Raw genomic sequence first — 24,912 nt, 5'->3', positions numbered from 1 at the left:
TCCTATTCGCTTGTGTTTTTTACAGCGAAAATGAAGTTCTCTCTGAGAACGGTTATGCTAGATCCTGAATCTAGTCGGGCCTTAAGTGTGCTCCCCCGCTTACTAACTCAACCCATGTTAATCTTGGTGTATTAATCAAGTATGTGACAGAAACTTTGCCTCCTGTCATAGTTTCGCACACTGCCCTCACCGTTAAACTTTCAGGCAGGGGTACGTCTTGCCCCTTTCTGCTGCCGATGTTTCCGGTGTAGTTTGCGGGCATTGCCATTGATAGTGTCTGCTTTCCCTGCAAGCATAGCATTGAAGTGTCGTCTTTTTGTTTCCTGGCGCTGGCCGATCCACCGCGTGGTGATTAAACGATTCCCCTCTCTTCAATTTAGCGGCGTTGGTTTTCTCCCATCTGCTCTGTGCTCTCGTCATATTTCTGCGCAAGCTTCGCTAGAGGCTGGGGCCTGAGGCACTCTGCTGTCTAATTCTGTAGGACGTGTGTCCGCATGTCTTCATTCATTAGCGGTTGGACGTGGTCTGAAATCAATAACGCACGTAGGTCCTGTAATGTTATGATCTCCCAACTACAGTGGTAATAGTCGAGTAGGATCTCAAGCCTAGTGACAGACTACCCCAACCGTCACATCTCACTCCCGACATGTGTGAAGATGGCGTTTGTATTCCTCGGGGGTAAGCTTCAGTTCCTCGGCTTGGTCTGCTACCAATTCTGAGATTTCTCAATCAGAAACGGCATAATGATAGCAACCTGAACATCTTCGGGAATACCGCAACATTTAAGCATATGTTCAGTGCTGCGGAACAACGCAGGCACCAGATCATCGGAAACCGGCATTGGTTGAAAAACTGCTCGCAGCCAATCTGCATACCATGCCAAACCAGACCTGTCACTCCGCTCCACCTCATCTCCTGTCTGAGACTGAAGCTTCATTTTTTCTAGCTCAATTTGGAGCTTCAATCTCTACATTTCTAGTTCCTTCCTTCGAACTTGAACAGCAAGATCAGTGCTTTCACTAGAAACCACAATTGCGATCTCAATACGATCTGACTCCTGTCTCATTACGATGAGACAGGAGTCAGATCGTAATGGTAGTTCCTTCTGCCCTCTGACTTCTCGTCACCTTAGTCGCCATGGTGCTCGCGAAGAAAATGGAACAGAGACCCACATGTGGTTCACTGTGCGTAGATGAGTCGCCACACCACGTCCGGGTAGAAGTTCTAGTCAGAAGGCAGTGGAACCAATTTTCTGCTGCAGTTGGATGTACGTGCACCACTCAGTCTATCCATTCATAGGTGTGCCGGTCGCTGGTCACCCACTGGCTTTATTCATAACTCCAGTCGTCGTCAGCCACTCTGTGTGAGAAGCCGATGTCCAAGCGTAAGAAGTTGTCGCTCTCAACTCTGGCTCAGTTGATCGCCCCGGTCAGTGTTGCGCAGACTTTAGGTTTCTTGAACTGCATATTTTCATGTCTGCTCTGACGTCACCTGATGATCTTCTTTCACTCTCACTTTTGGCTTTCGATGTGTGTGTGTGTGTGTGTGTGTGTGTGCCAGAAAGGCAGGATGTCTCATAGTCCTCCAGGAAGCCGCCGCGACATGCTGTCGACTCGCCAGTAAAGGTAGGGATGATGGATGTAATCCCGATGGTTCAGACGATCACGACGACGCGTTGAAAGACTGGACCGCTTGCTGACTTCCTGGCAAACTTTGGTTCATATACACTGACACTTATTTACAAACAAAAACCGGGGTGGCCACTAAACCGACTACACAGTAAGCACTAACCTGGATTATTATTATCGTCGGCGTTAATTGCCGAGCTTTTTGTGTTCCCAAAAATCTACACCAACTTCTCGATGTAGTATCAAACTTGGATCAGAGTCAGCGCTAAGCACTCACTCTGACCCTCTCAACGTAGTATCAACCTTGGATCAGAGTCTGCGCTAAGCACGACCTCTGTACCCGCTTCCCGATTTTGTTCTCGAGCACCAAGCTCCCCTTCTCTTCATTTCTCTTCATTAAATACCCCCCGTCTCATTTGAGACAGCCTCGTAGGACGAACTCTACTCGATGTTCCACGAATGGAGCAAACAACTGCCCTTTTCTCAGAGATGGGTCTCCGCCTCTGCGTTCCCACACTTTGCTATCCTCCGAACGTCGGCTTTGCTATCCTCCGAAAATCCCCCGAACTACATCATTTCATCGACGTACAGCTCAATGGATACTTTCTACTCGATGCTCCACCAATGGAGCAAACAACTGTCCTTTCCTCGGAGATTGGTCTCCGCCACTGCGTTCCCACACTTTGCTATCCTCCGAGCATCAGCTAAGAACAACTCCATTATTTTATCGACGTACAGCTTAAATGATACTTTCGCACAACAACAAGCCTATCTAGATGGCCGGTCGTCTATCTGGTGTTAGTACACACGATTCTGCCATATATCCACAAGTATTGTTACAGCATGGCACCACAGTATCTGGTCGGGAGCCGTGTCGCGACAGCGGCTACTCATTTCTCAGTCTGGTTCACCGTGAGAGCGCTACTGGGGTGCAGATGAGTCCCCAGCACAAGATGCGGTGAAGAAAGGCTCACGGGGTGCAACTAGAAAGACGCGTTCCCAGGAGGACGGCTTAGTCCGCGTCTGGGCAGTCTCTTTTCATTAACTTACCTTTTTGTCGGGCGCCGTCTACCGACTGCCCATCATTCGCGTGCCCCAAACATAACTGCCCTATCGATACATGGTGTTATAAGTGCATACCTGTACAATTACATGTTCGAGATTGAAGGAACAGCTTGAACAGACGTTGATAACTTAAAGAAAAATTAAAAAAAGGCTGAAGTTTTGACTCGGCCAATAAAAAGAATCAAAGTGAGACTAGGAAAAAGAATAAAAAAAATGAAATAAGGATTCTGCCATGCAGAAAACAATTGTTCTCTTTGGCGTAAGGTACACTACTTCAAAGCCACGTCGTGTCTTTAAACTGCTCTGAGAAACCGTCCTATGTAGACCTAATGTTGGTGCATCTTCAACTGTGTTTGCAGCTCCTTTCGCAACAAATCAATAAAGGAGAAATGTAGTTCCAGTGTAGGCACTGCTTTGATGAAAGTCTAATAACCATTGCACGTGCATTCCCGTGATTCACCATTTGGTGTTCAAGTTGCTCTAGCTAGTCCAGTAGGCTTACGAAATAAGCTTATGATATTTGCATCTTCACTCCTTAAAGTGCACATGAAAAAACAATAGCTTTGTCTGCGCTACACCGAGATTGCTGATGTTACATGACCGCATAACTTATTCTTTACGCGCTACATGCATTCATCGTTCCAGGTAATCCCAAAATGTACGCACAACATCATACTTTAAAACGGCTTGATCAACCTTGTAACACTTGGGTCAAAGACTAGAAAATGCAGCACAGATAATCACTCACCGACTGCGTCGCACGAAATTGATTCCCACAATGGGTAAAGTCTGCCAAATTTCTTACCCTCATTTTCATGGGATGTGCCAAATCTAGTTAATATTTTTACGCTTCTATCTACCACAGGGAATGATATACTTTTTTCACTCTTGGCCTCTAACGAAGCCGCTACCTTTCTTATTCGTGGAACCACACCCAATCATCGAAGCCAGTGTCTTCATGTTCTTCTAGCCGCTAGACAAATAAAACTAGCCCACTCACAATGGCCTGCCGTACGCAGTTTGTTAAGCCTAAAATAAATACAACCTGTGCCCCCCCCCCCCGAATGCTCCCATCCTAGAATATATTTCCGCAAAAGTTTCGAGCAGAGCGGTTTCTATTGTTACCAGGAGTTTAGCCGTGGCCACGTTTGTGTAGAGCGAACTAGCAGCCATTTTACAGTAAAACTGGTATGAGACCACAACATGATTCACGCGCAGCGCCGTAGTTGTCCACCGCAACTGCTAGCGTCCGTAACCACTATCACATAAAATAAGAAAAAGAAACTCAAATAAGAAAGATCAAAAATATGTGCTGACATAGTGAAATTCAGCTCGCGTCCACTGCGAGCCACCCCAGTATTCTACCGCTGAACACGCTGGTCCTTAGGATTCATTCGCAAACATGCCTCAAACATGCCGTTCGCAAGCTTACCTTAATAAAGCGCATTAGAACCGCAAAAATAGAAGCAACCGTCACACAATGCGAATTGCGTAACGAGTCGGTAGTCCAATTCTCCAACAAATTAATATGCTTGTGTCTTCATCGCTTATCAACAGTGGCACATTCCCACTTCATGCGTTACTGTTCATCGCTGTCAGCCACTGAATGCAACACAAAGTTCGTTGCAAGTGTTTTGCGGATACCACACTTCTCAAAAGAATGATGAACAACTGACTGTACTGGTATTATTGCCAGTTTCAAGGTATCATTGAATGCCTATTGCAAAATGAGTTGTTAAATTCCCACAATGCAATAGTTGTTCATCCGACTACTCTTGCAAATGAGTGTACTCAATGCATGGCAAAAATAGGACAAATGAGTACATTTGCCGATCTATCTCGATTCTAGCTACAGACACAACTGCGAAAGCAAGGTGAGGAGTACACAATAAAATTTTTTACGCCCTTATGGGTGTAGAAAGGGTGTTTTCAAGATTTACACCCTTTTTGAATAAATGTACCACCCTTTTCTTTGCTGGTACACCCTCAGAGAAGAGTGTAACTGGCAAAAGGGTGATAATATGCCGTTCGTGAGGGTGTTGAAGAACAGAAGGGTGTACACCTATAAATGTTGGAATAAAAATTGTTCCATTTAACGTGCCAAAGTTCTCATATAATCATTAGAGACGCTGTACCGAAGGGCTCCGAAAATTTAAACCACCTGGGGTTACTTAAGGTGCACCTAAGTCTAACTACGCAGGTCTCGCACTCTTTCTCGTCCATTAAAAATGTGGCCGCCGTGAACTGCCGGGATTCAATCCTGCGACTTGCGGGTCAACAGTTCAGCACCATAAGCACCAGACCACCGGCGCGGGAGTGCACGTGCAAGAATCATGTTGCATCCATGCTTGCAAATCAAATACCACGCATAGCGCAAGGAATGCATGCCTTTCCTAAGATAACAATGTCGTAGGGATGAAAAAAATGAAGCAAATGATTGAGGCATTGACAAATTTTACAGAACACTAAGAATAATTGAGAAAATGTAAAAGAGACTAACTTCTTCTCGCACTGTATGATTCGACATGCTTTGCCGTTTTATATCGTCCACATTATATGTGAATAAATGAATGGGCTACTGTCACGATCTACGGACAGCACATATTCAGGTTTAGAAGCAATTGAGACAAAAAAGGTTGAATTTATTACAAAAAACCCCTGCTCGGTCAAAAGCCGTTCGAGTGCAAGTTGTTTTCACAAGATTATCGAAGACGAGACGTGCTTGGTCGAAAAAGAAAACAATGCAGTATACCTTCTGCAACCATGCGGGAGCACGGGAAGTGGTTCTTTAGGTGAAGAAATAAAGGTCAGAGAATGGCACGGTCAGTGCACGCAGCGTCTTTCCGAAGCGAAGGGGAGAAGGGTACGAGAGGAGGGAGAGACACGCCTCTCGCCCCCCCCCCCACACACACACATATATATATATATATATATATATATATATATATATATATATATATATATATATATATATATATTGTGGGACACTGCGATCCACGCCGTAAAATTTGTATTTGCTATCTATTCTGTTTGACATCCCCTCGGGGGGGGGGGGGGGTGTATGAGGTGATCAGCAGGGGGCACTGCAACCCCCGTCGAGTTAAAAAACTTACGTCGAGTTACAGTGCCCCCTCTCTATTTCTCTATGTACCTATAGGGATTTACATTGCCCCCTAAGTGACCAAGGGCCGCCCCCGCCTCCCTTCCCCGTGGTGGGCACGCCTATGCATAGGCACCATCAATCATTGCAATAAAATTTTGTGTGTAAATGTGTGCGTCAACAATAGTACATTTCGTATTCAAGAACATGAGTGTTTTAGGTGATTATTACCGCTGTTCTTCATTTGTTAAAAATGCATTGTACCTGCAAGCGTTTCAAACTTCGCGCGCGAAAGTCCTGTGTTAATTTCTAATTTTGTTTTTTCGTGAAGATAAAATTATTTTGCCTTCTTTGTTTTTATGTTATATATATTTCCGTTTACTTTTTATACTTAGCCGCATCACTAAAGCATTTTATTGCGCCATTGTACGTCTGCGGAGCTGTAACTCCGAACTTGTTTTGGCGTGCTTGCTCGCTGGTCGGGCGCTGCAGCTTGTCGGTTCTGCATCGTTTTTTCTCGTTTTTTGAGGTGTGCTTGCGCGCTGCGTTCGTGTTTTGTGTTCTGCCGGTGCTGCCTATTACGAAGATGAACTCTACTCAAGCGAGGACGTGTGGCGTCGCATTTTAGAACACTCGCCAGGTACGTACCACATTCCTGCTGTCGGTGCTTTGTCAACACCGAGAGCGTGATAACGACGCCATGCTACGTTTTTCGTTACATGTAGGCGATAAGTGAAGTTTTTTAACGTAGCGAACCTGTTTGTGTGTGTCATTTCATCAGGATGTAGGCGTTTTTGTGGGAAGTCAAGCGTGGGCGAGCTTTTTCTTTCGATTCAAGCATGCTTCGGTGTGTGAAGCACATGGCGCGTGCGTGCGCAGTGGGAATTTGGCGGCGGGTTTGTGCGAGTTGTGACGGCGCTCGCCTCTGTCGGCAGTGGTGTTGGCAGGGAGCCCTGCTCGCGATGGACCAATATTTTGGTTAAATAATTGTTGGGCGAAGACGGCGTTTGTTAGCTGTAAGCGTTGATTACGCCTAGGGCGCGTATGTTTGGATATCTTAACTTGAGGATTTTTGTTTTTTTTTTTGCATGCCTGTTCATATTGTGGTTTTGGGACGTTAAACCCCACAAATCAATGTTCATATTGTGTGCTACAGGAGTCAACGGGTTCATATGTTGTACGTTTCATATGTTGTACGTCCAAAGCAGTTTGGAAAGTTTCATATGTTGTACGCCCTTTTTTTTAAACTGCGGTCAGAAATTGCTGCGGGTAGCCGAACGTATGCCGGTGTATGCATCCACGCCGGCACGCATCTTTGAACTACCGTGTTACTCAAGTTCGCGTGCAGCATGCTGCCTCGTCTTAGGTACGGCTCGCAAGGCTTGCACGTATGTACGCTTAGGTGTTTATGCAGCCCGTTTAGTCAAATCTGAGCTTACGTTATACACCTGCAACATAGGTTGTCTGATGCATTCGGAACCCATGAATTTTGAGCCGTTCGTTAAACTTAAACTGTATTTCCGAACAAAATTTTCATGGCTTATTGGGGCCGAATAACTGTAGCTTAACTGTACAAGCCCTAATTCGAACAGTAGTTCATGCGGTAGAGCACATTTTATTTTATTCAGCTTGTTTTCGCTATGCTTAGATTTCATTATTTTGTGGCGGTTTATTAAATATTGTATGTGCCTCGCCCAAACTTTGTGTTCAAACTTTGCTAAGCAATTTTACTTGTACGAACAGTAAGAACAGTTTAGACCATCACCTCCAATGGCATTTAATAACAGATTACAAGCTTATGCCGATCTGGCCAGAAACACACATGAAAATATTGAAAAACCACACACTGGCCACGAATAAAAGCACAGTTTTTGTCACTTGTAAATAGGGCTTTTGTGTGGGGGCCAAAACGTCATGCTTTCAATTAGGGTCACCATGTTGTTTTGTCTTCGCATCAGATGACAAGCTTCAGTAAATTCTATAGGCATGCGCTACAGTTATAGAAGGGATCTGTGGTGTTTGGAGAAACGAATATATCATTTAACGCTCAAAATTTGCAATAATGTTATACATCATTGTATGCATACATAAGGCATGCACGTGTTGCTGTGAAAATGGAAAATTGGACAGTATGTTCATCTGACAATCATTAATATAGACTGCATGTTTCCAAGCTGTTGGCATTGACGCAATTAAACAACTTCAGAAATCAGTCTAATCAAACGTTTATTGTGTATTGCTAAATTGTGACCAATGCCTTCCAGTATTCTTGTTACTAGAGAACGTTGCAGAAGCTTGCATGCTTTATTGGGATGGTATTTAGCTCAAGATGGGTGCGTTGTATTAGCATTTCCACATTTTTTTTTCATTATTTATTAGACAGCCTGTAATGAGGGGTATGTTAGGGATGAGTGAGCGGCACTGCCTTTCTAGCCACCTGGAATCATTGAATTAACAGCCATAATTTAGCAGTTGACAATAGTAATTTAGTGAAACCAATTTTTTATGTTATCGGCATAATCGTCCTAATGTAGGCAGCCGAAAGAAAGTTACATTAGTTGTGTTCAAACTAAAATTCGTAATATATCTTTATGTGTTACCTCCAATGGATACTTGATCAAAGCGCATACCGTCATGTACGCGCTGCCCTATTATTGAATTGGCATGTATACGCACTATGCCAGAGCGCTATTCAAGTATATTTTGTGACACATCTGTTATGTGAAAAATGCATATTCTTTCGTAAGGTTGCAGCTATGTTCGCCAAAAACATTGAGGATGTTTTTGTTGTAGCATGTCTGGTTTTCGTACATCCTACTCTTTTAAAACACAACGTTCCAGATCATTCTAAATTTAGTTCCAAATTCTGCTTCGCTAACAGACACATCAGTAAATTGTTTTTTTGTTTCTCTCGCAGTCTATACATGCTCGTCGTAGGAAGAGAGTGTGGGAGACGTCTGGACTAGCCCATCATCAAGGCTGGCTCGTGGAAAATTCGACTGCTGGTGCACATCAGCGGTGCATGGCTTCTGTTTCTTCTGAAAAGCGAGCTGCAGAGAGCCACCTGGTAGCTGTATTCAAGGAGCACAAAGGATCAGGGTGTTCAAAGTTAACCCTTTTGTTTTTTTTAAAGAGAAGTCAGCGCTGTAAGTTATGTACGTAAAGCCATTTCTGCTGATAGCTATGTATCCAGGAGGATGCAATGTGAGACATTAATTATCACTGTCAGCGGTGCCATTAAGTTTTATTAATCAACTTAATAGTGACCACAGCAGGAGATCGTGTATGTGTTAAATATTTGAGCCAGTCACATTTCTACATATTATCACTTGTAAGAATTCTAGCATGCCTGTGCTCAGATGTCCTGCTGGAAATTTAGTTGCGGCTTGCATTATTATCTGTGCAGGACAGTGAGCACTAGCACAGACTCTGATTTCATGCATTTAATCTGACCGTCGGTGGAAGGCATGGGCAAACATTAAAATGGTTACTCTTGCTATTCGCTGGCGATAGCAAGAACCGACTGCTCGTTCCGCTATGGAGTGATATTTTGCTGAACCTCACTGCCTTGCATGCGTAATCATGAAAAGCAAAATTAAACTTTCAAACGGGATATCTAGGAGCATAAACATAATCAAAAAAGTTTTCCAAATGGGACTGTGTAGAAACACGACTGCCTCCAACTTTTTAATGCAAACATACCTGCTTATTTGCGTTACTAAAATTTCAATATTTTTGGTTGATAGGGCAGATGACAGCATTATTTTATTACTTTGTGTCCCCCTGGACACAATCTGCCAAGGTGTTTTTCTGTTCTTAAGGCTAAAATTCAATGTAACTAGGCAGTGCATTTAAGAATGTGTCAGTGCTGCTTACTGAGCTCTTTATTGGATATTTTGGTTTTTCCAAGATCTACTGAGTGTGTTGCTCGCCAGACTTGCATGTCATGTTAATTGATGCCTTATGTGCAATTGACCATTTAAAAGCACTTTTTGTGTTGTGATAAAAAGTAGCACATTAATGATTTTATCTTCAGTGTAACCTTCACTGAATATTCTATTTTAATATATTTTTGTCACTGTAGTTATTTCATTGCCTTTGGGAAGTTTAATTCATAAGTACAATCAAGTGTTTTCCCACTGTCATGCTTCATCGTAACTAACTTTGCGAATTCCAAACCATGTCGGATATTTTACAGTGATACATACTCATGTTTAACATTGTTAATGATAACTGATAGAAGGCATACTAGAATATTGTAACGCGAGTCCTTGGATCGGGGGGTTGAATGGTGAATTTTTTCAACTACATAGTAATATCTGCTTGCTTTATTTCATGTCAAGTGTAATGATAAATAATATTTACCGAGGTTAACGTGTTAAAACCACGATATAATTATCAGGGACAGTGGAGTAGAGGGTTTAAGATATTTTGACTACCTGGGGTTCTTTAAATGCATCCACGTCTAAGCAGACAGGTGTCATGCATTTCCTCCTTAATCGAAATTGCAGCCACCACAGCCATGGTTTGATTTTGTGGCCTTCAGTTTAGCAGTCAAGGGTTACTTGAAGCGTATATTAATTGTGGGCTGTGGTCTTGCTTCCATGATGCATCCTAAGTACAGCAGTTTGTTGCCAACCAGGCATCTCTACTAGTGCACTGGTGTTGTGTTTTTGCATTCATAAATTACTGCAATATTTAACTATTTTATCAAGATGCATTTCTGAGCAGCTCTGCGAAGTGTGTGCTGGTGCTTACTACATTCCTAATTTTTTGCAAGAGGTAATGATTGTTGCATGTATTCTGAGTTACATATGAGGTTACGAATTTTCCTTCGTTTATACTCTGTAAGAGTGTAAAGCCGAACAATCACTCTGATATACTTTGCATATTGTACATCAGATGGCTAAATTGTGTGTGGAGAGCTTATATAAACAGCCCTTAGTGTTTCGAATGCTTTGAAAACTGCCTTAGGATCAGAAAAAACTGTTGTCAAGAGTGGGATAGTCTGAATGAACAGTGGAAGTTCCTCAGATAGGCTGGTTGATGTTTCGATAGGAGGACTTATGTTCGTCAAAAGTGTCTCATCCTTGGCATGTTAGCTTTAAGGGGGTTAGTAGAGACGTCATCTCCTGGTGGTGGTGCGTGTCTTTCTTGGCAATTGCCACCGAAAAAAAAACTAGAAAGCAAACAAGTGCAGTCCTCACTTCATTTCAAGTTGGCTGGTAGCAATTCACAATGTTCTCGGAGGGTAGAGAAAAAAATTGAAGCAAAAAAGGGGAAACACGCAAAGTAGGAGCGGTGTGCTGCTGCTACAGACACGAAAAAGCAAAGAGCTTGAAAATTCGAAGCCAGCAGACGGTCCCCGCGTTTGGCCATCACAAAGGGTTGCCGACGATAAAGGCCTATGCTGTTCTCGAACATGTATGAATGGGACTCATAAGAAAGCGGTTAAAAAAAGCGCAAGAGAGAAGCAGGCGGCTACCTTTAAATGCTAAGATGTCAAAAGTAAGCGACACCAGATGTGTTCGGAAGAGAATGTGTTTAATTGGGAAAGTCATTGGTTAAAATATGCTTTCGCTATCCCCGTAGGTGGCCCGCTCAACAGAATTGCCTCAAGAATTTGGCGGCATGTTGGCAGAGAAATAGGGAAATTCAGAATGCAAAGGAGTTGAGCATCAACGAAACACAGAAAGAAAGGAAAAAATGAAAAAAGGCGGGTTGGAGGTAGGTGACACGCTAGCGTTAACAGATGAGGAAAGGAAAAAAGAGACGCAGAGAAATTTGTGGCTTGACAGTGACTTAATGGTGCACGGTAGGAGTGTTTTTTGAAGCGACAAAAGAGGAAAGATAGCTGTGGTCGAAAGGTCCTTGAAAATAAAAACTTCGTAGTTGTGTGTATATAGGCACATGTATATCTATATTTATAATTTAAAAAATTTTGAGAGAACATCAATAGCACAACTTGTAGTCTAGGAGCGATTCCATGTAATACCGGTTATGTCTATTTGAAGGTTGAACCTTTCTCGTTTCTAAATGCTGTCGTAATTATGCTATGGCTTTCAGCGATTCCAAATTGCGACGTGCTACATTGATTCGTGATCGGTCTAGGTGCTTACATTTGTGTATCAAATATCATTCCATGTATTTCCTCTCTCATGGTGAGCAGAAATTTGTAGAACATAAAGCTTTGCTTGGTTGAAATTGTGGCCCTGTTGGTTGAAGTGATTGGCTGCTGCTTTTGGTAAATTGTGTTTTGTGTCTGCACAGTGGCCGTTCAGTCTTACAAGAATTGGCTGCCCAGTTTTGCCTATATATTGTCTGCAGGTGGCACACTTAAGACAGTATATTAGGTTGTTCGAAGCGCAGATGAAGATTGATGGGACCTTGTGAATGTAGTCAGATTCTGTGCTTTTTAAGTTGTTAGCCAGCTATATATTTTTACAGGTGGAGCATCTGGGCCGGCCACAGGGACCAAACGTCCTAGTGTTTGCTTTAAGTTTTGCGGGAATTCGCAATGCGTGGCACGTGGCATTTGCAACGCTAACTTAAAGACATGATTGTTCACGCAAACTTATACTAGGACGTCTGATCCCTGTGGCCGGCCCAGGTGCTCACCCTGCAAATATATACAGCCGGCTACCAACATAAAAAGCACAGCATCTGACTACATTCACAAGGTCACATAGAGCTTCACCTGCACTTTTAAACAACCTAATATACTTTTCTGAGTGTGCCAGCTGTGGAAAACAATATATAGGCGAAACTGGGCCGCCAATTTACGTAAGACTGAACGGCCACCGTGCAGACACAAAGCACAATTTACCGAAAGTAGTAGCCGGTCACTTCCACCAACAGGACCACAATTTCGAAAAAGCAAAGCTTTACGTTCTACAAAATAATTTCCGGTCACCGCGAGAGAACAAATACATGAAATCATACTTTATACACAAATTTATGTCCCTACACCCATCAGGAATCAATGTTGCACGTGGTAATTTGGAATTGCTGAAAGCCATTGCATAATTGCGGCCGTATTTAGGGACTAGAAACGTTCAACCTTCAAATAGACATAACTGGTATTACGTGGAATCACTCCTAACCTACATATTGTAATAATATTATCACTCTAAATTTTTAAAATTTTAATTATAGATATACATGTGTCTTATACACACAATTACAAAGTTTTTATTTTCCAGAACCTTTCAACCACAACTTCCTTTCCTCTTTTGTTGCTTCAAAAAACACTCCTACCGTGCACAAATAAGTCATTGCCAAGCCACAAATTTCTCTGCGTCTCTTTTTTCCTTTCCTCGTCTGTTAACGCTAGCGTGTCACCTACCACCAATCCGCCTTTTTTCTTTCATTTTTCTTTTCTTTTGTGTTTCTCTCGTTGTTGCTTATTCCCTTTGCATTCCGAACTTGCCTATTTCTCTGCCAACATGCCACCAAATTCTTGAGGCAATTCCGTTGAGCGGGACACCTGCGGTGATAGTGAAAGCATATTTTAACCAATGACCTTCCCCTATAAACACGTTGTCTTCCGAACACATCTGGTGTCGCTTACCTTTGACATCTTGGCATTTAAAAGTAGCCGCCTGCTTCTCTCTTGCGCCTTTTCGTAACCTCTTTCTTATGACTCCCATTCATAGATGTTCCAGAACAGCATAGGCCGTTATTGCCGGCAACCCTTTGTGATGGCCAAACGTAGGGACCGTCTGTTGGCTTCGAACTTTCAAGCTCTTTGCTTTTTTCGTGTCTGTAGCGGCCACTCATTGGCAGCACACTGCTCCTACTTTGGGTGTTTCCTTTTTTTCCTTTCTTTTTTTCTCCACTCTCTGAGAACAGTCTGAATCACTACCACCCAACTTGAAATGAAGCAAGGACTGCACTCCTCTGCTTCATAGTTTTTTTTTCAGGCTACGATTGATAACAGGGACACATGCCACCACCAGGACATGACGTCCTTACTAACCCTCTTGAAACTAATATGCCAAGGATGAGAAGGCTAGGCACCTTTGACGAAGATAGGTTCTCCTAACGAAACTTTGGTCAGCCTATCTGAGGCGTTTCCACCTGTCGGCCCTCATTTTGATTTTGTTGTGAAGAGTGTGTTTTTGAGAAATGGATGCTGATGCTGTCTCTATTACCTAAAAAGATGCTGAAAAATAAAACTTGAAATTTTAATATGTGGTGAAGCTTCATGGGGTGAGGGCTGATCTGTTAATCATCTTTCTTCAGCCGCAGACCTTACCTGTTCGAATATTGGCGGTAAAATTCTCTAACTGTAGTATGTATGAAATATCAAAATAAATGTGTTTGCTTTCAGTTGAGAGAAAACCTGTGTTGTGCTACATGTACTTGACATTTATCTTACGCTAATATATGTCTACTTTTAGGAAGTGGGAAAAGATATTTATTAATAAGTGGAAACGATGTCTACCAAAGCAGCTCTGTTATTTTTGTATAATCAGAAAGTTTGAAATGAACTACACGAGGCTGAACTCGCATGGTTTCGCGATACCAAGTGAAACTGCAAATTAAGTTGCTGAAATATGTATATGTCTACATCCTGCATGAGACGTGTGCACTGTTACGGGTAATAATGTTTTCAATATAATGTGTTTCTGTGTCTACACAAACGTATGCATACCAAGCACTCTTGCTGTATCAACTCACTGAGCCACCAATTGATATACCCGAGATGCTTGCTATTTAACACTAAATATTTGTATTTAATTTTATAACCATAACAGGCAGTCTAAATTTCTATAGTCGGCTTTACAAAGAAGGCTTTGAGGAATATCATTGCAATTCAGTAAGCTTGCTTACACACACACACACACACACATATATATATATATATAAATATATATATATATATATATATATATATATATATATATATATATATATATATATATATATATATATATACAGATATATATATTGAGATCAAACAGACAATATTGCCAATGAAAGTATAGGGGAAGTTATTAGACCGAATTGTTGTGTAAATGTGAAGAAAGAAATGTGGGTGAAAAGATAACTTGCCATGGACAGGAACCGAACCTGCGACCTTCGAATATTGCCTTACTCGAAGGTCGCACACCCTTTCAACACCCTCTTAGAAGGGTGTTGAACACCCTAACATTTTGCTGAACACCCTTTGTGTAGGGTGTTCAGCTAACACCCTTTCAGTAGGGTGTATCTGAAAACACCCATGGGGTGTTCCTCTGGCGACAAGCCAGTTTACACCCTTAAGGGTGTAAAAAATTTTACTGTGTAAGTGCGCTTTCGGGTTTTCGTGCTGCATGCCTTTTCTCTTTTTTGGGGCATTGTTAGGTGAATAGGCGGAAGCAAACGGTGTCACAGCACAGTAATAAAAATTAAAGAAGAAAAGAAAAGCCCGCTTGTCCGAACATCGGCAGCCGGTATACCACCCACTGTTTACAAATTTCACGTCACATGACACGTCTGGGTCATAGTAATTTAGGTTTTCGCGTTAGTGACATCGAATTTACAAAATATATATTTGGAAAAAGAAAATCAAAACCACCGTAACAGACACAAAAGATGTCTTCATGGCCAGAAGGCGCACTTCTTAGACGGGTTCATGCGAGAGCCTGGTGCACATCCGAAAGCGTCCGAGAATTCGGCCATGTTCATGGTTGGCACAATGCAGCGGGAGGGGTCTGGGGCGTACCTTTCGGTAAACACATACCGGCTCGCACACAACTTGCTGCAATAGCCAATAAAGAAAAGACGCTCGGCAGTAAGGTTGACGCCCGGAAGCGTCACATCCCGTTCAACAGGCGGTAAGGAAGTGAAGGCCGCGTAAGAAACTGCAGTGCCAACAAAATCGGCCAAGTTCTCCGAGTCGATGATGTCGTTGAGCACAACCTGACGGGCTCTCGTCGTCAACTGCGAAGGTTTCATAAAAATTTGGCAGACCCAACGTACAGGGAAAATCGATGACATGCGAAGCACGAATCAGAAATGTTGATATGTCACTTTAAAATCAGCACAACGTTACGAGGTGGCGGTAAATGATACCCTATACGACTTCCGTGTCCTGATTATCATGTCTGGATGTGTCGTGTACCTTCGTCATCTATTCACGTGATACCAATTTTAGTATATGTGGAGCTAGCGAAACGGCAGCTAGCACGCTATGAGCGTGGTATGTAGTCAAGTTTCTACATGGCAAGCGCGTCAGGATTATCATGTTTGCACCATTCATATATTTTGTCATCCATGGGCCTCACGTAACATCAAAATTGGTACATGTGGAGCTAGCAAAATGGCCGCAAGAGAACCATGAAGGGCCCAAATACTCCAATGTAGCGTTGACAGACCCGCACGCTGGGCACAGCGACGCTACGTTATATCAAAACGCGAGCACTCTATAGTCTGATGCCAGGTGCGACCAGCGTCCGTCAGCGCGGCCCAACAGCAACCAGCGCAAAATGTGAAATGCTGCATTTCACGCCGACGCATTACCCAGACAACACTGCGTCTCTCTCTCTTCGTGACAGAGTGACGCCGGACGCGCTGAAACGCGGATGCGTCAAAGCAACGCAGCGCGGCGCGCGCCTGCCTGTATATGGCAGGAGCGGCGCCTGGGCTGGCAAAGCCGGCGTGACGCGACGAAATTAACGCTTGCTGGCACGCGCACCGCGTCACATCGAAATGTATTGGCGCCTTCACTGTGGCATGTAGTCATCTTCTCACATGACACGCACCTCATGATTATCCCGTTTGCACCAGTCACCTACCTTCGTCATCCGTTCACGTGACGTTATACCATATGTGAAGCTAGCGAAACGGCCACGAGGGCGTCATGAGTGTGGCATGTAGTCATGTTGTTACATGACACGCATCTTATGATTATCACGTTTGCACTAGTCACATACCTTCTTCATCCATTCAATACCCGTAATACCAAACCTGGTAATACCAAACCTAGCGACACGGCCGTGAGCGCATCATGAGCGTGCCACGTAGTCATCTTGTTACATGACACGCATCTCGTGATTATCATGTTTGCATCAGTCACATACTTTCGTCATTCATTCACGATCCGTAATACCTATTTTGGTATAAGTGAAGCTAACGAAACGGCCGCCGGCACATCCTGAGCGTGGCATGTAGTTATGTTGTTACATGACACGCATTTAATAATTTTGATGTCGGGGCCTGTCGCTTGTGTTCACCATGCAGTCATGCCATAATTATGGTTAACAATTGATAAGGTTCAGGTTGAAAGCACCGAAAATGAACACGTACATCATATAAACCAAATGTTTATATTGTCACAAATCGCATAGACTAGTAAATGAGGAAATCATGTGTATGCGAAGTAATACGGGCATCGCTTAGCCATGGCGAAAAAATTGAAATGAGAGCGCACTACTTAGACGCGGACAGAAAGACAGGAACAAGCGCTTCAAAACGGTCATGAATCACCAACTCGCCCAATCAACCATATTGACGAAAAATTGCCTGAAGCAGTGGCACAACATTTTAACGTACCAGGTCACATCTTCACGATCTCAAACTTTATGTCCTTCAGTCAAACAGAGAAGGTTAACCGGAGAATCAGAAGGGGCTTTTCACATCACACCATAAGGTACACACATAATGAAAGCCATAAAAAACCATAATTGAAAGAAGCATGTAGCGCCTTTGTTCTTGCCTTACGATACAGCTCTTGTTCACTCAACCAATTAGTCATGGTGGCATCTCCTTCAAACTCACTCAAATTTTGTAGCCGGTCTCTGCGCCTAATTGGCTTAGATATGGGAGAGGACAAAGCATATACGCACAAGTGCTAAAAAATCAGTTACAGACTTGAACATTTCAAGTAGGCTGGTCGAAACATTGGCGCCTGCACCCACGCCCTCAATACAAAGTTTTATTGATCATTCCTAGTGAATAAACTGCAAGCTCTTTCATGTAAATACTGATTTAGCAACAGTTCTCAACCTAGTTGACTGTTTATAATTATTAGGCAATAACACCGCACATTTCGCCAAGTGTCAAAGAAGCCCATTAAAAACATTAAACTATCTCCCGCTAAAGGAAACCACGCCTGGATGCGAAGCAGCAAGGAGATGGTTCCATTGAGCGGGGGACGGTTTACTTTATCGTGAGCTTGTGCTAGTGCTAACAGTGACACTGAGAGTGGCGTTGACACTGGCGCTCATCACCGAGTTACACGAGACAAACCTGGGGAGGCGCTAAGCACACAGTGTTGAACCAGTGTTTGCTACTGGAACGAGTCAAATGCTGCAATGGTATATGTATTTGCCATCAATAATACCACTGTCTCAAGCATGCGCGCTCAATTTTTTTTTTCGAAATTGCTGGAAGGTACATTCACGTTAGCCTACCAAGCGAAGAAACACACACTCACTGCAGCTTTGTGCGACTCTCTCAAGCAAAGCGTCCTTTCCGTGTACTTTTCTAGAAACTCGGGTGTTACCCATTCTTGCGGCGTGCCATCCGCACCATAGTTGATTCCATCCACGTCGTAACCGTGCATCATTTCGTGGGCAATTATCTGTGATACAAAAGCAATTCAAAACGTGATCCGTCAAGGCTATTGTAATTTTAGCTATAAATTCATACAGTAGAAGTTGTATAACCAACATCCGCTTATATAACTACCAACACACATATCCTCCCAAAAATGTTACCACATACATAAAGTTGTTAGTGCGTACTAAAAAAAATAAATGGAACATCCCGCGTACACCGAGTACATGTTATGCGGAGCATGCGGAGGGAAGGTGACTGTGTTTCAATTTTTATATTGAGTGAAAAGTTACAAAATATTGTCATAGATATGTACACATCTCACATGCAATAACGTATGTTAAATAATCTCATCTGATTTAGATAATCAGATTACAGTTGCGTTTTAATGCCAACAGAAACAGGAGTACTAGCAGCATCAGAAGCAGTAGGATGAAATGTAGCGTGTGTGCTCGTGAGGTTGGTAGCCCATGACACCGCTACATAACTCAACTTCAGTGGATTGCGCTGTACTAGAACTGACGGCAACGCAACATGACGGCTTTATAATAGAAGTATATATGTGATGGTTACAGAATATCTAGCACTGCAAACAGAACTGAAGTTTTAGGAACATACCACTTGCGTCAGGTATATTTTCACAGCGATTCCGCGACCTGGCATGGCCCTGTTGTAGAATACCTGATTGCAACACAGAATACTTGGGTTTGATTTCAGCTGGGAATATTTCTTGCACTCATTGTGTCAACACTGTCGATGCTATTTTAGCTTAACGCTATGCATTTCAACTACCAATACGTGCTCTTGCTGTTCCAGTGCAGGTGTAAACCATCAGACACTTGTGGCGCGTACCCGCAAACCTGTGGCACACACCGGCCTTTAGTACATGGTCATGATTCACTCGTGTCTGGCGGGAAAGACGTGACGAGGTAAGTGATGGCATTTTCAGATAACTCATGCCGTGAACAACCAGTTATTTTCGTTGAACCATATGATCCTCCCCAACTAATTTTGGTTTACTCCAAGTTGAGCGAAAGATCACGAGGGCATTCACACGTGGGGGGGGGGGGGGGGGCTTGATAGATACATTGGGTAAAAGACACGCTAAGAGCCCTCGCTGTTAGCAAAGAAATCGCAGCTCAAACAAATGAGAGTGCTTAGGACCCTTTGCTTCAGAAAACGCTGTAATATTGTTTTTGAAATACACTCGCTCCTCGGGCCAACGACCCTCGCACCGACACGAGGACAGTTCTTGAGATAATCTAATAGCCTGTGCGAATGACAACACAAACCGAAGGTCTTTTATATATTACCACAGCCTTTACACGAGAAGTGTTCTCTCCAGGGCACCCATGAAGCTGTTTATTAAAGTTCAACGCTCTTTACATTTTATGGTTTGAGATACTACATTCTGAGGCTTATATTTACCCTAAACGCGACGCCACACGAAAATAGCTCAGCGGGTTGCATACAGTTTGAACGTCAAAAGCGTTTCACTAATATGCCACCCGCCCTTCTTCATGTTGTACACCTCCAAACTCTCGCTTCCAGATTTTTCGTGTCCACCTAGGACGCCGATACGCGTATGCAACGAGTACAAATTTATGGGTCCTCATAAGCACTGACCTCTTAATGACATACACTAAAATCACAAAAATACATACTTCAGCAGCCTTGCAAGCCATTCTGGCCGCCGGTCCTCTAGAACTAATTAACCATCGAGGACGTTAGTACCGCTGAGCCGTTGAATAAACTCAGGTTTTGTTCGCCTGCCAGCTTCTTCGTAACATACGTTGTCGCCCGTCACCAAATGTTTCTTAAAGGTACACTAAAGATAACGATTAATTCGACGTTGACGTTGAAATGGCGGACCAGAAACTTCGTAGTGTACTTATGTGCTAAGGAAGAGCTTATTTTTTAATAAAATCTTGTTTTAGTGCTCCACATCGGGTTAGCACACTTCAAATTACCCGCCTCAAGAAGCGGACCGACCAGACCGTCTCACGCCACTGTTGCCATGCGCAACATTTCCCGGCTTAACAGCTCTAGTAGCAGCAGACTGAAAGCAGTGGGAGCCACACCTGCAACGACAGCCATCGATCAATTTCCCGCCATACGTTTCAAAAATACAGACGTTTTTCTTTCCACTGCGCCCACTAGATGACACCACTTGTTCCGTGTAACCATGCGAAAGTTAATTTTTGAATCAGTCGTGCCATTTCCCGTTGTAGCGCCCAGCGCTTCCTTTTCCCATGAATCAACCAGAAACAAACAAGCCGCATTTTATTGCGTCTTTGAATGTACGGAACGTTTTTTATTTAGTGCAGTCAGATCGATTACTAGTGATTAATTTAGGTGGTCCGTCTGATGTCATCGGGACCATTTTGAAATTGTCCTACTGCGGCGCTTGTGTTCTTGTGCATTTACTTTAATTTCTCGGTAACTGGAGCACTGTTGTTGATAATATTGTCACTTTAGGTGTTTTCATACATTCAGTTTTCACTCTGACGTAAATGTTTGACTTTACTGTCCCTTTAGGTACCCACAGGACTATAACAAGGATACTATCAATTTACGTTGAGTACAAGAAAAATAAAGTGTACAAGGTACACTTCTCAATCATATATGCGTACAACACAAGGACGCGTAAGCCGACAGGATACCCCGACTTCTTCTGTGCGTTATGCGCGTGTCAATCGAAGCTTTCTCGAAACTGTTCCGCTTTTCAAGCTGGATGTGAAAGCATACCATCAATGACCGAGTCACTATGCAGCGCTCATTATTTTGCGATAGCCCGTCGCGCCGCACACCTCAGAGCTACGCCATCTAGACAGCGCTCTCGGACCTGTTACGACGGCCGCAATTTCTGCGTTTGGTAAACAAAAATTGTCAGATCCCACGTACAGTGGGAATTGATGACATGTGAAACACGAATGAGAAATGTTGATATGTCACTTTAAAATCAGCACAGCGTTACGAGGTAGAGGTAAATTATGCCGTACATGACTTCCGTGTCATAATTATCATGTTTGGCTGTGTCATTTACCTTCGTCATCCATGGACGTCACGTAACACCAACTTTGGTATATGTAGAGCTAGGAAAACGGCCGCGAAAGAATCATGAAGGGCCTAATATACTCCAATGTAGCATTGACACGCGCGCACGCTGGACACAGCGACGTCACGTTAGCAAAACGCGAGCACTTTATAATCTGATGCCAGGCACGACTAGCGTCCGTCTGCGCGGCCCTACGGCAACTGGTGCGAAATGCGACATACTGCATTTCGCACCGATGCGTTACCCAGACCACACTGCGTCTCCCTCTTTTTGTGACGGAAGGACGCCGGACGCACTGAAACACGCATGCCTCAAAGCAATGCAGCGCGGACGCGCCTGCGAGTATATGGCAGGACCGGCGCCTGGCGTGGCAACGCCGGCGTGATGCGACGAAATGACCTCTGGCGAGCACGTGCACTGCGTCATGTCGAAATTTATTGGCGTCTTGACTGTGGCATGTAGTCATGTTCTCACATGACACGAATCTTGTGATTATCAAGTTTGTACCAATCACATACCTTCGTCATCCATTGGCGTCGAGAAGTACCAAATTTGGCATATGTGAAGCTAGTGAAACGGCCGCGAGCGCATCAACAGTGTGACTTGTAGTCATGTTGTGACATGACACGCATGTCGTGATTATTATGCTTGGATGTCCTTTACCTATGTTGTCCTTTCGCGTCATGTAATACCGAGTTTTGTAAATGTCGTGATTATTATGTTTGGATGTCCTTTACCTATGTGGTCCTTTCGCGTCATGTAATACCGAGTTTGGTAAATGTGAAGCTAGCGAAACGGCCGCGAGCGCATCATGAGCGTAGCTTGTAGTCATGTTGTTACATGACACGCATCTTATTTTTTTCATGTTTGCACCAGAATCATACTTTCGTCATCCATTAACGTCCCGTAATGCTAAATGTGGTATAAGTAAAGCTAGCGAAACGGCCGCCAGCTTATGATGAACGTGGCATGTAGTCATGTTTTTATATCACACGCATCTCAATATTATCAAGTTAGGGTCTGTCGCTTGTGTGCGCCATGCAATCATGCCATACGATACCACTTTTGGAACATGCAATGCGAACAAAATCACCGCAAGAGCTGCAGAACAATGAAATTTAAATCATGACATTCATCACATTCATGTCATAGTTTTCATGTTATGGCAACTTAAATTTGTTTTTCGTACAGTCATTCCATGCCATACCAAGTTTGGTATCGATACCATTATCGAAATGGTATCGAAATGGATGGATGGATGGATGGATGGATGGATGGATGGATGGATGGATGGATGGATGGATGCATGGATGCATGGATGCATAGATGGATGGATGGATGGATGGATGGACGGACGGACGGACGGACGGACGGACGGACGGACGGACGGACGGATGGATGGATGGATGAACGGGTGGGTGGGTGGGTGGATACGCTTAATGTCGCCGAACTTCGCTAAGAAATGCTTTGCAATTAAAAGGGTGCGCTTACACAAAAGGGGGTCTGGTTATAAATGGTTCACAAGCGGGGTTTGTATCAGCAGTTTTCGGCCCGCCACTCAAGCTGGTTTCAAGTTTTCGGCCACCTGACTAATCTTATACACCGAGTATCTGGACTCACTACCGATGGTCACCAGTGCCGCAACCCACAGGTATCACAGGCCGCCAGCCGCAACTGTTTTGACCGTTAGCCTATCAACTGAATCACCGGAGGGCACGGTCTGTGGAACAAGATGTGAATCCTGATTGGTGAAAGTTGAGAGAACCAAGAGAGACGTACCTGGATTGACTCCAGAGCAGCTCAGCAAATTTTCTTTCTTTCTCAGGTATACCTCTGCATTTTCAATCCTATTCTCATATTACGCGTATGCATCACATGCTACTCACTGTGCCAATGCCTCCGTAGTTCAAAGCAGCAGGACCTTCGAAATTGAAAAATGGATGCTGAAGCAATGTTGCGGATACAATGAGATTGTTGATATTGGCCCTATAGAAAGCATTTGGTACAGTTTCGTCGAAGATGAATGTCCTCGGGTCTTTCCATGGTCGATGGGCCGAAGCTTGTAGAGCGGCTCTATACGCTTCGAAAAACCTTTCCGTATCCACATCCGGCACTGAATCTGTAGAATTTATTTCAAATGAATTTGCCATGTATTGATCAGGGTGTTGTCGTCTACTAGCCACTGCGCCATGGACACGCCAAAGAAATTAACAAACGCCTAATTACTAAACGAAAAAAACTACTAAACGCATGCACATGTCAGGTAGAGATAAAGGCAGACCCAGAAAGGAATAATCATATATATGTATAGGCTGATTTGCTTTCGGGGCTTCCTCTGTATCGGCGTGTATATTGCTATACTCGTTCACTTGATTCCACCAAGTTTGTACTCTTAGCACGCAGTTTCTGCGGTAAAAAGAAGCGTCAAAAGCTAGAATGCCTTATCATTGAACAATGTATAGCTTTCAAGGCTGAACTGAAGTCCAGTCAGGTCATACTGTCTTTAGTTTCTATTTTATATGCGTTAAGATATTGGAAATCTTTACGAAAGCTCTCTTTTTAATTATTATTAGGTATCGCCAGGAGCAAGGTGTCGTACATGCAACATTCCTAAACACATTCTGAGAAAGCATGGGCAGGTTTCGAATATTTTCACTTAAACTGACACCACTGCTCCGACGCTCAAGCGACTGAAAAATTTAACCCCCTGTCAGAAATCTGAAGGGTATTCTGCAGTTTATTTTAAAACATCTTGAGTGACAAGCCTTGGTTTGTAGCTATCTGCTTTTCATTGACCTTATGAAGGAGGGTGGGGGACAATTAAAACTTCGCAGGCCACTATCCCATGAATTGCTGTAAAAGAGCGCCCTGACGACTTTTGACCAGACTTCACCTATATCCTAAACTTTTCACGTGTCTGAACTGCGCGTTTATACCGTTGAATCTATTTTTTAGCCTTTATCACTTCTTGTGAATCTTCACCTCCTAGCTATAGGCTTCGCCACCAAATGAGGACGGGGAAGCAGAAAAAGGCGTGACAATGGACGGAAATGATGCACTTATTTGGTCAACCAAAACCATATATGTATATCCAGAATTATTTTTGTTCACCTTTGTCTTTTTGTTTATTTGGTTTTTGAAGAAAACGTGTGTTGTGCGTGTGCCTAAGTTTGTGCGCGTGTTCTTTCGGTGACTCATTTGACAATCTTTCCCTTGAATCCTTTCAACCTTTTAACCTTTTTTCTTTCTCTCTTGGATCGGACAATAGATATTTAAAAGCGCGCTGAAACCTGGTACTTCATGTCTTCGGGAAGACTGGTCTGAATACCCAATTCACGAAGACCGAATGTTTGACAAATAAACAGTTTTAGAGAAGTGTATACGTTTCCATATATATATATATATATATATATATATATATATATATATATATATATATATATATATGCGCGGTGATGGTCTTCTTGATCTTGCATATCATAGAACAGTAGTTTGGGACGGCTGGTGACTTAGTAACT

The 24,912-nt window shown here is 43.3% G+C and overlaps 1 protein-coding gene across 17 annotated transcripts in view; it reads right to left on the bottom strand.

The window, feature by feature from the left end:
• Positions 1-24,912, bottom strand: part of LOC119171733 (neprilysin-2) — a 126,908-nt gene that overhangs the window by 26,902 nt on the left and 75,094 nt on the right. For 5 of the 17 annotated variants that reach the window (XM_075890170.1, XM_075890169.1, XM_075890171.1 and 2 more), the window contains 3 exons: positions 23,281-23,513; positions 18,215-18,361; positions 14,766-15,720 (listed from right to left, as the gene is read on the bottom strand). In XM_075890170.1, the coding sequence (XP_075746285.1) occupies positions 15,379-15,720; positions 18,215-18,361; positions 23,281-23,513 (722 nt within the window). In that variant the 3' untranslated portion in view covers positions 14,766-15,378. Of the gene's footprint in view, positions 1-14,763; positions 15,721-18,214; positions 18,362-18,954; positions 19,018-23,280; positions 23,514-24,912 lie in introns of those variants that run through there. The other 12 variants (XR_012894352.1, XM_075890174.1, XM_075890177.1 and 9 more) reach the window with 7 other exon arrangements.

The sequence above is a fragment of the Rhipicephalus microplus genome, chromosome 3 (assembly GCF_043290135.1).
Source record: "Rhipicephalus microplus isolate Deutch F79 chromosome 3, USDA_Rmic, whole genome shotgun sequence".
Lineage (NCBI taxonomy): Eukaryota > Metazoa > Arthropoda > Arachnida > Ixodida > Ixodidae > Rhipicephalus > Rhipicephalus microplus.
Note: the sequence above shows the minus strand (reverse complement) of the source record. Positions and strands in the feature narration are given on the sequence as shown.